The sequence below is a fragment of the Eutrema salsugineum genome, unplaced genomic scaffold (genome assembly GCF_000478725.1).
Source record: "Eutrema salsugineum unplaced genomic scaffold, Eutsalg1_0 scaffold_13, whole genome shotgun sequence".
In the NCBI taxonomy this organism is placed as follows: Eukaryota; Viridiplantae; Streptophyta; class Magnoliopsida; order Brassicales; family Brassicaceae; genus Eutrema; species Eutrema salsugineum.
In genome coordinates, this window is record NW_006256885.1 from 8,600,160 (window position 1) to 8,616,244 (window position 16,085).

Consider the following 16,085-nt stretch of genomic DNA (forward strand, 5'->3'; position numbering starts at 1 on the left):
TCAAGTTTTGTGTTCAAATCCAGTTTTGATATGTTTTTTTCTTTCCCTACATACAAAATGAATTGATCTAAAATAAGTAGATGGAATAACCATCGATTCAACTTTTGCATTAAATATTTGCTGACATTGTTTTTTCTTCTCTCGATTAGAAAAGGAAAATATTCGTCGAGGAATTTCAGCAAAAACTAATTATTTATTGCACTGAATTTCTCAGATTATTCATATAAAATACAGGTAGAAATTATAGGAAAATTGAAAGTAAAGAAAATATAAAATTAGGGATTATTTGTACAATAGATTAAAAGCAGGCAAGTCTCTGATGCTGGAAACATCCTCCAGCGCAAGCTCACGTTCCAATTGTGCCCTCGTTGATTTCAGAACGTCCTGCACCACAATTGAAAACCGGTTAACACAGAACCGAGAAGGAAAAATCATAACAAAACCGTAACAAGCTTGGTTCAAAGACATTTACATTGAATTCCATGTAAGAAGCTCGTTTGGCAAGCCATTGTGCATCCATCATTTGGAAAGCTATACAGTATAGATTATCAAACGCCATTTCGTCTTCTTCCAGAAACGCCAAGAACCTTATCCCGGCCATTGTTGATGGTTTACCTGTAGAGAGATACAAACACATTTCAACGGTTTCACAATCGAAAGGAAGAGTTATCAAGCTTGAGCATTTTTACCTGATTGAAGATCTAACATTTGTGCCAGCATGAATGAGATATTAATGCCAGCAACCGCGAAAGGATATTCCCATTCGGCTCTTGTTCCATCTTTTTTATGTAACAATCTGTGGAATGATTCCTGTCATAAAATGCAATTACAAATCTCGTTGGCGATTCAGAGATAACCTCTTTAATATATAATTGTGTAAAGTCAGCAACTTTGGCACTGATTCTCTTAAAATAATTCCTTTTCTAGGGTGAAGATAAGAAAATCAAAGATGTAGATGTGAACTAGAGATGTATTACAAACCGGATAGGTCTTTGCAAAGAAGATTAGATTTTCCAGTGATATATATCCTCCACCTCTACAAATCAATTTATGAAACCAATCATCAGTAAAATGACTAGTGATATAGAAGATTCAAACGAGTAAATATGCTATAGTGTACCGGAAATCTGTTGAAGGGTCTGTTCCTTGCCAACCCATCTCCTTCCAGAGTTCGGATTTAAGAGGTGGTAGTTCCCTCTGTGGATAAGCTAACCTCCATAGTTGTCTAAGTGCATCCTGTAAATCATACGATTACATAAATGTAGACAAAACTTTGCGCATGCGGAAATTAATAGAGAATTAATCAAACAGAGTCAACATGAAAACACTTACTTGATGCTCCATTCGAGATCCATCAAATGGTATTTCTATTCTTCGCTTAATGTTTCTCAGCCTTTCTTCCTAGTAAGAGGTAACAAAATACAGAATGGATATCAAATTGGTAGACCGTGGAGAACTGGAAGCAACAATTAAAAATATGGTAAATATGTTTAAGAAATGAAGCACATTGACTTTGTTCCTAAAACCAAATAACGTAGCATAGAATGTGAGACTCAAAGAGATATGGTATAGGGTAATCAATTAACTCCTCTTAAGGATATCATATGTGTTCAGAAGATAAGATAGATGCTTTGAATATACCTGCAACATACTAAGAGGAGGAGGCAAAAGCCTTCCACCAGAACCTATTTGAGGCAGAGAAAGGAACCTCCCAAAAAGTGAACCAGATCCAAAGACAATTTTGGCTGCAAACCAAGAAACAAGTCGTAATCTGATAATCCCTCTTTTAAAAAATCAAGGGGTAACAGTAACAACAGAACCAAACCAAACCTATCCACTGAGCCCATTGTGCAATCAACTGAGAAAAGATTAATGTCCAGTGAACTTGCTGTTTCTTCCGTTCTTCTTCCCAAATATCCTCCAGAGTAGGCTCCTAAGAGACACACCACAGCTAATACATAAAAGAGTTCGTCTCATCTCTAATTGAAAAACACACACCGAAACACTAACCTCATTGTACCCGTCTTTACTACCACTACTACTTCCCAACAAAGGTTCGCTTAAAGTTTCAGAGTCTGTTGCATCATAGCGTTCATACTTTCTCCCATCTACGTCCCCATGATGAAGCCGCCTCCTTAGAGTCGTAGATGCCATCTTGTAAAGCAATAAATACAAGCGAATAAGACCCTGCATAATACCAAAAATCAGATCAAGCTAATCAAAAAAAAAAAAAAATGAAAATTTGAGACTATCTTCTAAGAAATGATTCTATCTTCTAAGAGATGATAATGCAGCAGAAAGAGTAAAAGTGTTTTAATTTGTTCAGTCTTTGACTTTTTGAACACTAGACCTTAATTATCCGCACGATATCACAGAAGAGATCAATTGGATAAAACGGAACCTTTAACAAAAAGAAAAAAAAAATACGAAAGACTAATTCAACAGGGAACTTTTCGATCTAGAAAACTACACACCGATGCATCTGCGCAAAGTCACCAACCATTGAATCGTTAAATTTCAGAACATCAAACAGAGCTCCGTCACAAACCCTAATTTTCAATCACAACGGAGATTCCGAAAAGACAAAGACAAACCAGGATCGCTTGAAACCCTCCCAATTATTAGATTGGACTTTTTAATCTCAAATCAGGAAGCTTCACAAGAAAGCATTCACAAAATCCAAAATTGTAGGTCATTAAGACACACTGAAAGACAAATAATTGGAAATGGGTTTGATCGATTCTCTTACAGGGAACGTGATCTCGAGTGAAATTAGAGCTTCCTTCGAGAGAAAGGTAGGAATAGCTCACCAAATCTGATACCCAAAGGAAACTGTCGCCGCCAACGGCAGAATTTCCAGAAATTCTTATTTATTTTTCTTTAATTTCTCTTTGCTCTCTAACTACGTTACCATAAAATTAATTAATTTTATTTCCATGGTTGGTCAACGACGTGTGTGCAGGTTTAAGTATCCGGTTAACATTTCTGGTTTAGACATTGGAATACCGAAATGGGCCAATACCAAAATTACGGCCCGGCTTGATTCGACCCGACCCGAATCCCTGCGGCCAGATTCATCCTTCCTTCTTTCAGCTTCTCCACTCGATCTAAATCAATCTTAAACCCTACCGTCTCTTCCTCTCGCTGCCGTCCGGTAGCTCTTTTTCCGACGAGAAATGACGATTCACGCCGCAGTAATCCAGAAGCTTCTGAACACCGGCGCACATCTCGGCCGTCGCGCCGCCGAGCACCATTTCAAGCAATACGCTTACGGGACGCGTAACGGGATGACCATTATCGACTCCGACAAAACCCTAATTTGCCTCCGTAGCGCCGCTCATTTCGTCGCTAACCTCGCGCACATGCGAGGCAACATCTTCTTCGTCAACACCAATCCTCTCTTCGACGAGATCGTCGAGCTCACTTCCCGTCGGATCCAAGGGGACTCTTACAATCACAACCGCGCGATGAATCTGTGGAAGATGGGAGGGTTTCTAACCAACAGTTACAGTCCTAAGAAGTTCCGATCAAGGCACAAGAAGCTTTGCTTTGGTCCGACTACGATGCCTGATTGCGTCGTCGTGTTTGATACTGAGAGGAAGAGCTCGGTGATACTCGAGGCCTCGAAGCTTCAGATTCCGGTTGTTGCGATTGTGGATCCGAATGTGCCATTGGAGTTCTTTGAGAAGATTACGTATCCTGTGCCAGCTCGTGATTCGGTCAAGTTCGTGTATTTGTTCTGCAATGTGATCACCAAGTGCTTTGTGGCGGAACAGATGAAGATGGGGATCAAAGATGAGAGCAATGAAGATATGATCAAGGATTTAGCCGCATGATTTCGATATATTCGCAACAAAAGTATGAAACTTTTTTATTGGGATTTATCTATAGTTTGCTCTCTTCAGTCTGGAATAATTGTTCTTCAGAATTTGTGGTTTTGAAATTATGGGGTGCTTTTACACATTTGGATGATTTTGTTTCTCTCTGAGATGGTTGGAAGATTGTTCATTTCTTTCTTGGAATTCGATAAGATTATTGTAAGAAACAAGTTATGATTGGATCTAAGATTGATCATTTTCGCTAAGATTATTGTAGTGACCCATCTACTGATCAGGTTAAGGGATGAGCTGGTGTGTACTGTCCTTTGTATAGTTTGTGGCAAGAACTCTGGAAGACAGTTGACATTTAAAGATGTTAGATTTGGTCCTCTCTTCTGGTCATGTGGGGTTGTCCTAGTTGTGCTTCATTTTGTCTTTGTCCTAAATCTATATATATAACTTCTCAATCAAAGTTTATTAACGCAAAGCACATGGCTTTAGAGAGGGAGTCGATCCTATTGATCTCAGCAAAAGTTCCCTCTATTCGTCCTCATAGAATAGAATACTACTGTCTGTCCAATTTATCCTTACGTTCGATGATCTCTAAAAGCTTTGGCTTGAAGCTGGATAGTTCTCAGAGACCACTATAGTTCGCAAATTTCAAAACCTTCAATCGCTTCGATAAGCTTCAGAGACATTGATCTCCTCATTTCAGATCACGATCGTCTCTGCAAGCTTAGTTCCCCCATCTGATTAAGCTTCCAAAAAAATTAATGTTCTGCGCACATCTCTTCCTCTGAAACTCACAAAAACGTCTTTTTTTATCCCAGTGATCTGATAACGAATAAGTGAGAAACAAAACAGCCATGGATTCTTAAACTAGTACAAAGGATATGAAAGATTTCAGGGCTCTTTCAACTATCTCTCATTTCTCATCCTAAAACCTTGAAGTTGAAAAGCTTCGGTGTCAAAAGATTCCAATCCCGACCCGACAGGTTGACACGTAAGAGTCAAAGGTCAAACCTTCATGTCCCAAAAATACTTTCCTAAATTCCCCAAATTTACAGACAGAGTCAGAGCACAGAGACACTTGTTTACGACGAAGGAGAAAGAGAGAAAACCGAAGATTGGCGAGAAATGTCTTTCGTTGCAGCTAGGTTTTTCAGGCTGTTAGCTCCTGCATCTGGAGCCAACTCTTCTGTGGTTTCTTCTTCGAGAAGTGTAAGCACTGCCGCAGCTGGAGCCACCAAGAAGTCGGCGGCTAAATCGAAGGCCAAACCTAAGCCAAAGCCAAAATCAGTCTCTCCGGCGAAGAAGACGCCGAGGTCCACCGGCATCTTCAAGGCGACTCCTGTGTCTCCAGCTCTGGCTCAGTTCCTTGGTACCGGTGAAACTACACGTACCGACGCCATCAAGGAGATTTGGACCTATGTCAAGTCCCATGATCTTCAGGTTACTCTTTTCTTTTTCTCTGCTTTTTTCTTTTTCTTTTGAGTAGAGCATAATCTAAGGAATGGATAGATTCTCTATTTCCTGATGATATGGGTTCTTGCATATAATTATAGACAAGATTTACCGGAAAAATTAGAGGTTTCTCTGGTACACTTTGCTTTGTGTTTCCTGGTCTCAACTTGCTTGATGAATTTAGTAAACAAGTCTGGTGGGGTGATTCACCCAAAAGATTCACTTTTCAGATTTCAGATATCTGACATTTTTCTTTATGCCTTGTGGTTCTGGTTAATATAGTTTTTCTTCTCGAGTCTCTTGTCTACTGATATCGTAAAAGTTACTTTGCTTAGAGTCTTCACATTTGTTCTCCATTCATTTCCCCTCATGTGCCTGTTGTCTTTTTACTCTGCTTTTGTCTTTCTTTGCTACATTTCCTACGTTTTTATCCTGTGTGGGAGATGGTGATATATGGTTTCAGTCACCAAAGCCCTTCTCTTTGGCTTAATGAACCGAATTGACACATTCCATCAAGTTAAAACTGCAGTGGAATTGATGCATTCTATCAAGTTAATGTATTGGAGTCATATCAACTGGTTGATTTAGTTGGTAGAGAAGCTGGTCACCAAATAATAAGATTCACTATGTCTTTGTTAATTTTGTGTAAAATGTTCTGTATCAGAATCCTGCTGACAAGAGGGAGATTTTCTGCGATGAGAAACTGAAGCAAATCTTTCAAGGGAAAGACAAAGTCGGGTTTCTGGAGATTACAAAGCTCTTGTCCCCGCATTTTGTGAAGACTGCTTGACAATTTGCTCAACATGGAAGCTACTGATAAAGCCCTTTTTTTTCTTCTTCCAGTGACTTGTTAACGTTGTCAATATCTTTTCACTCTTTTCCTGTCTGTTTTAATGATCCCGAACATGGTTTGACTAATGTTGTTGACTTGTGAAGAAATGTGTTTGCATGAGTTTGAAAACTCTTCTAATGTAAATCTAAACGCATGGGCTCGGTCGAGCCAAGTCTTAGTAGGATCCAAAATTTTTAAACTTTGAAAGAAACAGAGTTCATTGACAAAAGAAGTCAACAGCAACGCATCATCGTACATCGCTTGCCAATTTTGGAATAACCGAAAAAATATCAGCAATAGCTAAGATTATCAACCACATTTACCACGTATTCGTAATTGATCCCTTCAGGTCGTTTTTAAGGGAATCAAGAAAGCTACTACTGCTACAGGTTTGATTTCATTAGTGTCATGTTGCCATTTTTAACCAATCGAATATGACATTGGTTGTTTCTCTTGCAACTCCATCAAAGTAGAAGAAGGTGACTTCCATCAGAAGGCAAGGATTATAGAAGTTAAAAGAAGAAGATTGGTTTTCTGACAATTAAATAAGTAATGTTTGAATCCATAAGTGAAACGTCTTCGATTATATTGCAAATGTCTTGCATCTTTGATTGTTTATGGATGTTTTAGCTGTTGACAAGAGCGTACAAAGTGTGTAGATTTATGATTCTCAACCACACCAAGAATTGCTGTTGCATTTGTACGAAAACCAAGGGGATTTAATTTGTCGTTGAATGGCATCATCCTAGCCTCTCATTGATTAAACGATTAGGAAATTAAACAAAGGTTCCAAATAGAAGCAACTTAAAAGAGATGATAAAGAAGACAGACAAAGTTGAAAACAAACCACAAAACTCTCAGTAGCAAAGTGAGAGGCAATAGTTTGTAGTAGTCCTCCCATTGATAACCGACTCAAGCTGCATCTGCTGTTTCTCTTCCAACCTGGTCCATATAAAAGCGCATGTCTTTGCCCACCGCCCCACACTATATGAGATGAAAATCGTCACTCTTTTATCTGCATTTGTTCTTGCTTTGCACTCGATACAAATTTCAGCTTTCAGACTCGACAGCAAACTAACAAAACCAAGTTTCTCCCGTGGAGGTGGGGGAGCTATGTCCATTACAAACAATCCAAGATCCTCATCAAAAACTCTGTGAAAGGTCACGGGATGATTTGGAACAAACCCAGGGTAATATATTTCAAATATATAAACTGACCAGTACGCAGAGCATTTACCACAAAGCTCTACATAATCAACATCCTGTTGTTTCCAAAAAAAACGCCAGCGTTTTGACAAAACACTTGTTGCCACGGCCTCTTTTGTCGAAAGCAGTGACAACATCTTCACCAATAAATCGTCTGGCAACTCGCTGATATTTCCCATATGGAAGTAAGTCTGTACTCTGTTACAGTTCAAACAAGAATTGGTTACAGTTCAACATCAAGATCACAGAGGAAAAATCCCTCTAGATGGAAAAGAGAACAACGTTTCAAGTATCATCACTGAGGCTAATCTAGAGTCTCTTGATTAACGATGAGACACAAACCTAGTAACTAATCTTAGCCTCAGCACAGCTTTGCATATAAACAATTTGATCCCTCGCTCTCTAAACGTAGACAGTTTTAAAAGATCAACGATCCTCTTTAACTGTAAAGTTTAGATAGTATAATAAAATGGCTTGTAAATAAACCAAAATCACATCAAACTTGAAACGATATCTTTAGCACTAGAATCTAGTCAAGCAAACTTGAAATCACTGGGATTTTTTTTTTTTATAAAAAAAAGTAAACACAGACTTTTTAGTCACCGAGAAACGTGAATTCAAACCACAAACCATTCGAGAGGAAGAGCTGAGATCAAGCAAACCAACTCAGGAAGCCACAAGCTTTTCACTACACACATTAAAGCATTCATTGCGAAATCCCAATTACCAAGAAACTGGACTTCACAAAAACCCAATCAAATCCTTAATCAAACAGCATTAACCTCACACAAAACTAAACCCCACCAAGCAAAACAACAAGATAAAGCATCGGAATTTCCCAAGAAGAATCAACGGGTTCACCAGAAAGGAGAAAACAGCTTACAAGTGTTAAAATCCCAAATCGGAAAAGGAAGTGAAAGCACTATTATGATGATCAGTGACGAAAATCCCGGCGTTTACAGGTCGGGCTCAAGTCCGGAGAAAGGGGGTTTACATAAATTTATTAGATTTTCCTTTTTTTTTTGTCGAAATTTGATTTTCCTTTTTAACCTATATCAAATTTGAACCGGATAAATTGATCTGAACAACTGATTTGAACCGAATGTAACCAAAAAAAAAAATAAGCGGTAATCGAGACGAAACCGTAATTTTTTCGATTAATTATAATTTACAAAAAAAACTGAATTAACCGAAACCAACAAATATCAACCGATTTGGTTCGTTTAACGGTGGGATGCAGATTAGAGTATCATCGGCTTTCATCTCGAAAGCTCTTTCATCATCATCTAACCTCAAAGACCTTTGTCGAATCCACGCCGTTGTAATCTCGCTAGGCCTTGACGGCTCTGACTTTTTCTCAGGGAAGCTTATCGACAAGTACTCCCATTTCAAGGAACCCGCCTCTTCTCTCTCTGTTTTCCGGCGAGTTTCTCCGGCGAAAAATGTGTACCTCTGGAACTCAATCATCAGAGCGCTTTCTCAGAATGGTTTGTTCCCTAAAGCTCTCGAATTTTACGGGAAACTCCGAGAAACCAATGTTTCGCCTGATAAGTTCACGTTTCCTCCCGTCGTCAAAGCCTGCGCGGGATTGTTGGACGCGGAGATCGGAGACTGTGTTTACAAACAGATACTGGAATCGGGTTTGGAATCTGATTTATACGTAGGCAATGCACTTGTGGATATGTACTCGAGAATGGGATCGTTGGATAGAGCACGACAAGTGTTCGACGAAATGCCTGTTAGAGATCTCGTGTCCTGGAACAGTTTAATTTCCGGGTTTTGTTCACATGGTTACTACGAGGAAGCCTTAGGAATTTATCATGAATTAAGGAATTCTTGGATTGTGCCAGATTCCTTCACATTTTCAAGTGTTTTGCCTGCCTTTGGGAATTTGGTGCTTGTCAAAGAAGGACAGGGACTTCATGGTTTTGCTCTCAAGTTAGGTGTTAATTCCGCTGTGGTGGTTAACAATGGACTACTTGCGATGTACTTGAAATTTAGCAGACCAACGGATGCAAGACGAGTTTTTGATGAGATGGTCGTTCGAGACTCCATTAGCTACAATACTATAATCTGTGGATTCCTCAACTCAGAGATGTATGAAGAATCTTTGAGGATGTTTTTGGAAAATTTGGATCAGTTCAAGCCAGATATCTTAACAGTTAGTTCTATTCTCCGTGCCTGCGGACACTTACGAGACTTGCGCTTAGCAAAGTACGTTCATGAATATATGTTGAGATCTGGATTTGTGCTTGAAACCACTGGGAGTAACATTCTAATCGATGCGTATGCAAAGTGCGGTGACATGATCGCAGCAAGAGATGTGTTCAAGAGCATCGAATGTAAGGATACTGTTTCGTGGAACTCGATAATCAGTGGATATATACAAAGCGGAGATCTTTTGGAAGCCATGAAACTCTTTAAGATGATGATGATGATCATGGAAGAGCAGGCGGATCATATCACGTACGTGATGCTTGTATCTGTCTCCACTCGTTTAGCAGACTTAAAATTTGGGAGAGGGCTACACTCCAACGCCACAAAATCTGGAATTTATTCTGATCTTTCTGTCAGTAACGCTTTGATTGATATGTATGCTAAGTGCGGGGAAGTAGGGGATTCTCTTCAGATATTTAATTGTATGGATACTCGGGATACGGTAACATGGAACACAGTTATTTCATCATGTGTTTGTTTTGGGGATTTCGCCACCGGTTTGCAGCTAACTTCTCAAATGAGGACCAGCGGAGCGGTGCTAGATATGGCCACTTTTTTAGTTATATTGCCTATGTGTGCTTCGCTTGCTGCTAAACGACCAGGCAAGGAGATCCATTGTTGTCTTTTAAGGTTTGGATATGAGTCGGAGTTGCCAATAGGAAATGCACTAATCGAAATGTACTCAAAATGTGGTTCTTTGGAGAGTTCTTTTAGCGTCTTTAGACATATGAGTAGAAGAGATGTTGTGACATGGACAGGGATGATCTATGCATATGGAATGTACGGTGAAGGTGAGAAAGCTCTTGAAGCTTTTGCTGATATGGAAAAATCCGGTATTGTTCCTGATCATGTTGTCTTCATTGCCATCATCTATGCTTGCAGCCACTCTGGTTTGGTCGAGGAAGGCTTGGCGTGCTTCGAAAAGATGAAAACTCACTACAAAATCGACCCGGTGATAGAACACTATGCGTGTGTGGTTGATTTGTTGTCTCGGTCACAGAAGATTACGAAAGCCGAGGAATTTATCCAAGCAATGCCGATAAAACCCGATGCAAGCATATGGGCATCTCTGCTACGAGCTTGTCGAACAAGTGGAGACATGGAGACTGCAGAAAGAGTGTCTAAGAGGATCATTGAGCTGAACCCGGATGATCCGGGTTACTCGATTCTAGCATCAAACGCTTATGCAGCCTTGAGGAAATGGGACAAAGTGAGCCTGATCCGCAAATCCTTGAAAGAAAAACCAATGAGGAAAAATCCGGGATATAGCTGGATCGAAATCAGTAAAAAAGTTCATGTGTTCCGCGCAGGAGATGATTCAGCTCCTCAGTCCGAAGACATCTACAAGTCACTGGAGATACTTTACGATCTGATGGCTAAAGAAGGGTACATTCCTGATCCTCGGGAAGTCTCACAGAATTTAGAGGAAGAGGAAGAGAAGAGACGTTTAATCTGTGGCCACAGTGAGAGGCTAGCGATTGCGTTTGGACTGTTGAACACAGAACCAGGGACGCCATTGCAAGTGATGAAGAACCTTCGTGTCTGTGGTGATTGTCATGAAGTGACGAAGCTGATATCAAAGATCGTGGGGCGTGAGATATTGGTGCGGGATGCTAATCGGTTCCATCTCTTCAAAGACGGTACTTGCAGCTGCAAAGATCGGTGGTGAATAGTTTCTTTCTTTGATGCAACTCAGAGCGTGGATTCGCAAAAATCTGTCTGAAAGCAACATTTTTTTTTGTTATAAATGAAGCAACATTTTTTTGCAGAAGCAAATCTATCTGAAAGCAACGTTTTTTTTTGGTTATCAATGAAGATTCATCAGAGCGAAACACATGTTTTGCATCAAACACTTGGTAAATTTCACAAATCAAAACGTTCTTGAACCATATATCTCAAAAGAGGTTCGGTCTTAAAGCTCCAGCGAGTCCAAATCTCAAATAGTAGTTAACCCTGAAGGGAATCCAAACCGAGATTCCCGATTTACACAAGAATTGTTCTGATCCATGTTCTACTCGTCGCAAAGGAAGATTCTTAGACGCTTTTAGAGCATTGTGATATCTTGAGGTAAAGAAAATTTGCTTGTCGCCCCAAATACACTGGCCATCTGAAGCACCGCGGTTTGAACAGCAGGAGCGGTTGGTACTAGCGATTCCGGGAGAAACGGAAAGCAATCTGGCTGATTTTGCTTGTTATTCAAGACTGGAGTGTACAGTGCCAAGACAGCTCGGCAGAATATAAATCTGCAGATATGGGAGACAAATTCTAAATAGTTAAGATAAAGGTTCAGAGAGTTCAAGAATCTTCGATAAACTAAAACCAACAATGTATTAAGGCTCCTAGTTCCTATACAATTTATGTCCAAAAAAGATCTTCAATCTTGTAATATTCCAGTAGATCTCTAGTTTGTTTTTCTTTTACTGAGAATGGAATTTTATGAAATCCTGAAGGCGTCTTAGAACTTGGAAGAGAAACATGTACCTTAGGAGAAGTCGTCTCAAGAAGGGATCTTTTAGTATCTGCGACCAAACAGGGTGAAGGGTATCTGATGCTGCCAAAGTCGAAGCCCATTCGTTCATAAACGAGGAAAGATGCTTCTCGGCCTTAATAAAAACATCCTGACACATGAAAGTAGTCAGCGGTCAGCACGCAAACAAAAAGAAGTGAAGAAAAATAAGTATCAAGCAAGTGATGAAGCTTTATCTCTACCTACCGTTTCTATATCAGGGCCAGAAATCCCAATCAGCAAGCAAAACGCTTGGACTGGTGCGGTGAGAAAAATGGTGAAAAGGCTACCACTAGGTTGACGAGAGAAATCAGCAGAGATAAGCGGAGGAGTATGTGATGGAGACAGAAGCAATGCAGCTGGTTCTCCTTTCTCCGCTCCACATATATTCTTCAAAATTTAAGTGAGAAAACATTAGTATCTTCTTAATTTACTAACCACAGGTATTCCAAAATGGATCTTAACATAAGAAAGATGGAGTCCGATGTACGTACCTTAAAAACTGTGCTGTTATCACTGTCAATGATTATGAAAAGAGGTTTCCTTGTGAATGGAACTAAATCAGAGGGATAGATGCAGCTTGATCCTGGGGGAAAAGACAGTTTTCAGATAAAGTTCAGAGAGACTTATAAAATAGCAAATTCTACATTTCCCTTGATTCCATGAAAGGAAATTTCGAAATTTCTGTAGATTCAGAGTTGTTCCCTCGTGTGCGAAAAAACCTCTCTAATTAGATTGATCACAATGGTTCAAATTTACCCAAGATTTTTGTCTTACAAGAAACCACCTTCTGCCCTCTAGAATATATCGTATATTACATTTTCCTGACATTCCTTGATTTTACTTAGAGGGTCCTCTCTCATTTTTAGAGGACACTTTATAGAATTAACCTCCTGTATGCATATCGACTAATGTGATAGTATTAGATAAATGTTTACATGAAAGTTTCAGAAAAGCCTGGAGTGGATACCTGTGAGCCCATGGCTGCCAAAAGACAAACCACATGCGTCCTCACTGATTTGCCTCAACGACTGACCAGGTCTGTCACCAGATGGCGTTATTTGAAGAGATAGGTCTTCCTCTTGTTTGATTGTGTGAGATTCAAAGTCTCTCAAAATATTCTCCTCAATGCTGGTTACGCTTCTAGCACTCAAAGGAGATAATGAAGTCTGACCAACCTTTCCTGAATGAAAACATAAATGTTAGAAGCTAAGGCACTCAATATTCTACCAGAAGAAGCATAATACAAACATTACCAGAAGCAGACAGATATAATAAAAGCACGCCATTAGAAGGAAGCTCCTCACAAATGGTGGCCAAAACCTACCAAAAAGCCAATGGTTTCAGTTATATAAGCAAAAATCGCACATATATTATAATTTGTGAAGAAAAGAAAACTAAAACAAAACTAAATTCAGCTTACAGCCAAGAAATGCGTTACGGATGGACGATAAAGGACAGCTTTACGAGGATTAGGCGGCAAAGTAGGATCAGTCATGTTTTGGGAGTTTATACGAGCAGCTCCAGTGGGAGCATTCTGACCCATTTTAGGAACAGCCGACTGATATAATGAACCGCTCGGTTCCCACTCTAAGCATTGAAGCATCCTGAACGAATCAAGAGTGAGCTCTGAATACTTGACCTGGTGGATATCAAAAAGCAAGATTGCAAATTTTAGAGGGTAATACTTTTAAGTAGGCAATCATACCAAACATGGAAAGTAAAAACATTACCTCATTGTAGTGATAACTGCTCAAGATTGCATCCGTCAACCTTAAAGACCTACTTGCACGCGGTGTACCAGCATCCAGATTAGGATCCAGCACAAGGCTGTATCTTAGAGGCCTGATGTTCATAAAAGCAGTGTCAGATTTCAGAAATCTAACTATTTCCTGCGCCACCACCTTCCATTCTTTAAAATCACTTTCCTGAAAACATGAAAAGTTGTTTGAATGGTAGACAATGGAAAACAGAGATTTAAATGAATAGAAAAAGAGGGTGATCTCTGATGCATTGGAAAAGAAGACATCTAATTTTGATAGTAGAGAAGCATCTTACGTCACCATTTATATCAAGAAGCATGAAAGACTACGTCAAACAAAGGTGAGTCATATATTCCTTAGATCTCTATGATATCATGTCACTCCATGTACAGCTATGATTATAGCTCTAATTCAGTTACATGTTACACCACCCTATTTTTATTTTAGAACCACTATAAATTGCAGTTTAGCAAGGAAGAAACTTCTGTTTGTGATTCTAGCCGTTTGAATAGAAAGGGAAAAAAACATCATGTTTGGCCATACAAGGCACTAGGGATTACTTGACATAAGTAAACAGCGTGAAACAAAAACCAATACAACCCAGCCGCAGAAAGTGTTATCATTGTCCATTAAAACAACTATCTAAAGTAGGCCGGGGAGATGAGATTTTCAGAAAGAAAAAAAACCTGGAATGTCCTCTTGCATTCATCTATCAACCGTTTAAACTGCTCGACGAGTTGATGCACCATCTCTCGGCGGCCTAGGACCAAACATACCATAAGAAACCTCGCAAGAAACCGTAGCTGTTTGTTTGCAATATTGAGATCCTGAAACAAGCCCTCTTTGAAGTACTCTCTAGTCAATATTGCTTCGTAGAACACATAGGACTCGGACAAGTAACCCGCGTCACTTGTTCGCATATAATGCCCATAGTAAAGCTGTGCAATTCGAGATGCTATTTCTCCAATCTCCCATCTCTTAAGTCCAGCTTCTACAAGCTTCTGCCGATTTTCTTGCTGAAACTTCCATAACTGTGTGTATACCTTGAATACCTTGAAGAAATAGTTTTCATACCTGGAAACAGAATGAACAATTCCATGAACAACAGTAGAAAATTCTGTTCAAAAGAGCATCAGATTTCATCGATTATTCTATGTTCTGGATTCATTCTCCTTCTCCATCCTATTTTTTTTTTTTGTCTCACATCCACAATACTATGTACAGTTTTTCCTTCCAAACCTAAGCAAATATCATAAAATCAAAGGAATGTTGATTTTACAGAACAAAAATGACAAAATCGAAATTCTCAATTTCACAGATATTCGCAACGGAATCGAGAGTAAATCAAAAGAGAGGAAGAACCTGCTGCGTTCATAGAAAGGTAAGTCTCTGATCTTGGAGAATTTCTTGTCGGCTTTGTTAACGAGAGACCAGTAAACTTCACTCAGCGGAATACTATTACCGCTGATTAGCTGCGACATTTCTGAGAAACTTAACGGTCACGACGAAGCAGTCACTCTTCACAGAGAGAGAGAATCAGACGAGTACAGTTCTCCGTTCCTACGCGAATCCTGCTTCGTCGTCGTCGTCGTCGTCTTCTAGATCGGCGAATCGGCTTTTGGAAAAATAAAAATCTTGTACCGAGCGGTTAACACGAGTAATTTAGTCTGACCCATGAAATGTACAATCGATTTTTTTTTTTTTGAATAGTCTTTTCTATTTTGACACAAAACCAAGCTCAATGGAAAGATTAGAATATGCTAATTACCCACTCGGGAGATCATAATCCAAACCCATCCACTCACTCTTGAAAGCTAAATATCCACTAACTACTAATATAAGAAGCATGAATCACATTACATTAACAAAATGTTGGTTTTTGTTAGTATTTTTTTTTATCTAGAGAGCTCTTTTGAAGAGGTTTGTCTTTAGCGTTATTTAGATAACTATCATTATATTACTTTTCATATTTATATGAAGTTTTTCTTGGCTGAAAAATCAAGAAAAAAAAAAAAAAAATCAAGATTTTGAATGTCAATTATTATCTTTTACTGACATCATGTTACGTTTTGATAAATTACAAAGAATGTTCAATTCTGATAGATAATTAGTTTTGTAAGTTGGTATCGTTTGGGATTAAAAATAGATATGTTACAATTTTTTTAAAATAAGATTTTATTTTGTTAGTAATATATATACTGTAATTGTGTTGTTCCTTATGACGACCGTCGTAACGTAGACGACGTCTTACCGTCAAAGATAAGTTAGGGGCTTTTTAG

At 39.1% G+C, this 16,085-nt stretch overlaps 5 protein-coding genes across 6 annotated transcripts; 3 read left to right on the forward strand and 2 right to left on the reverse strand.

Annotated features, from left to right (window-relative positions):
* Positions 1-174: 174 nt before the first annotated feature.
* Positions 175-2,902, reverse strand: LOC18024918 (ELMO domain-containing protein A). 2 transcript variants are annotated; one of them, XM_006408223.2, is made up of 10 exons: positions 2,750-2,902; positions 2,011-2,187; positions 1,831-1,933; positions 1,642-1,745; positions 1,333-1,401; positions 1,121-1,236; positions 982-1,036; positions 690-810; positions 473-615; positions 175-384 (listed from the first exon to the last, which is right to left on the reverse strand). In XM_006408223.2, the coding sequence occupies exons 2-10, from the start codon at positions 2,152-2,154 to the stop codon at positions 283-285; spliced, it is 957 nt and encodes a 318-aa protein (XP_006408286.1). In that variant the 5' UTR covers positions 2,155-2,187; positions 2,750-2,902; the 3' UTR covers positions 175-282. The 2 variants fall into 2 exon arrangements, with proteins under 2 accessions (XP_006408286.1, XP_024015228.1); XM_024159460.1 differs by lacking the exon at positions 2,750-2,902 and adding an exon at positions 2,475-2,733 and having other exon boundaries at positions 204-384.
* A 182-nt stretch (positions 2,903-3,084) lies between these two features.
* LOC18024919 (ribosomal protein S2, mitochondrial) lies at positions 3,085-4,140 on the forward strand. The gene has a single exon (XM_006408224.2). The coding sequence runs from the start codon at positions 3,177-3,179 to the stop codon at positions 3,834-3,836; it is 660 nt and encodes a 219-aa protein (XP_006408287.1). The 5' UTR covers positions 3,085-3,176; the 3' UTR covers positions 3,837-4,140.
* Positions 4,141-4,774: 634 nt separating this feature from the next.
* Positions 4,775-6,287, forward strand: LOC18024920 (protein TRI1). Its single transcript, XM_006408225.2, has 2 exons — positions 4,775-5,270; positions 5,947-6,287. Exons 1-2 carry the CDS (start codon positions 4,956-4,958, stop codon positions 6,070-6,072), a joined length of 441 nt encoding a protein of 146 aa, XP_006408288.1. The 5' UTR covers positions 4,775-4,955; the 3' UTR covers positions 6,073-6,287.
* Positions 6,288-8,554: 2,267 nt separating this feature from the next.
* Positions 8,555-11,461, forward strand: LOC18024921 (pentatricopeptide repeat-containing protein At3g03580). Its single transcript, XM_006408226.2, has one exon. It carries the CDS (start codon positions 8,555-8,557, stop codon positions 11,204-11,206), a length of 2,652 nt encoding a protein of 883 aa, XP_006408289.1. The 3' UTR covers positions 11,207-11,461.
* LOC18024922 (protein SCAI) lies at positions 11,376-15,439 on the reverse strand. The gene is made up of 10 exons (XM_006408227.2): positions 15,169-15,439; positions 14,493-14,880; positions 13,777-13,971; positions 13,467-13,685; positions 13,300-13,366; positions 13,014-13,226; positions 12,538-12,629; positions 12,251-12,433; positions 12,019-12,155; positions 11,376-11,780 (listed from the first exon to the last, which is right to left on the reverse strand). Exons 1-10 carry the CDS (start codon positions 15,285-15,287, stop codon positions 11,582-11,584), a joined length of 1,812 nt encoding a protein of 603 aa, XP_006408290.1. The 5' UTR covers positions 15,288-15,439; the 3' UTR covers positions 11,376-11,581.
* Between the last annotated feature and the right edge of the window lie 646 nt (positions 15,440-16,085).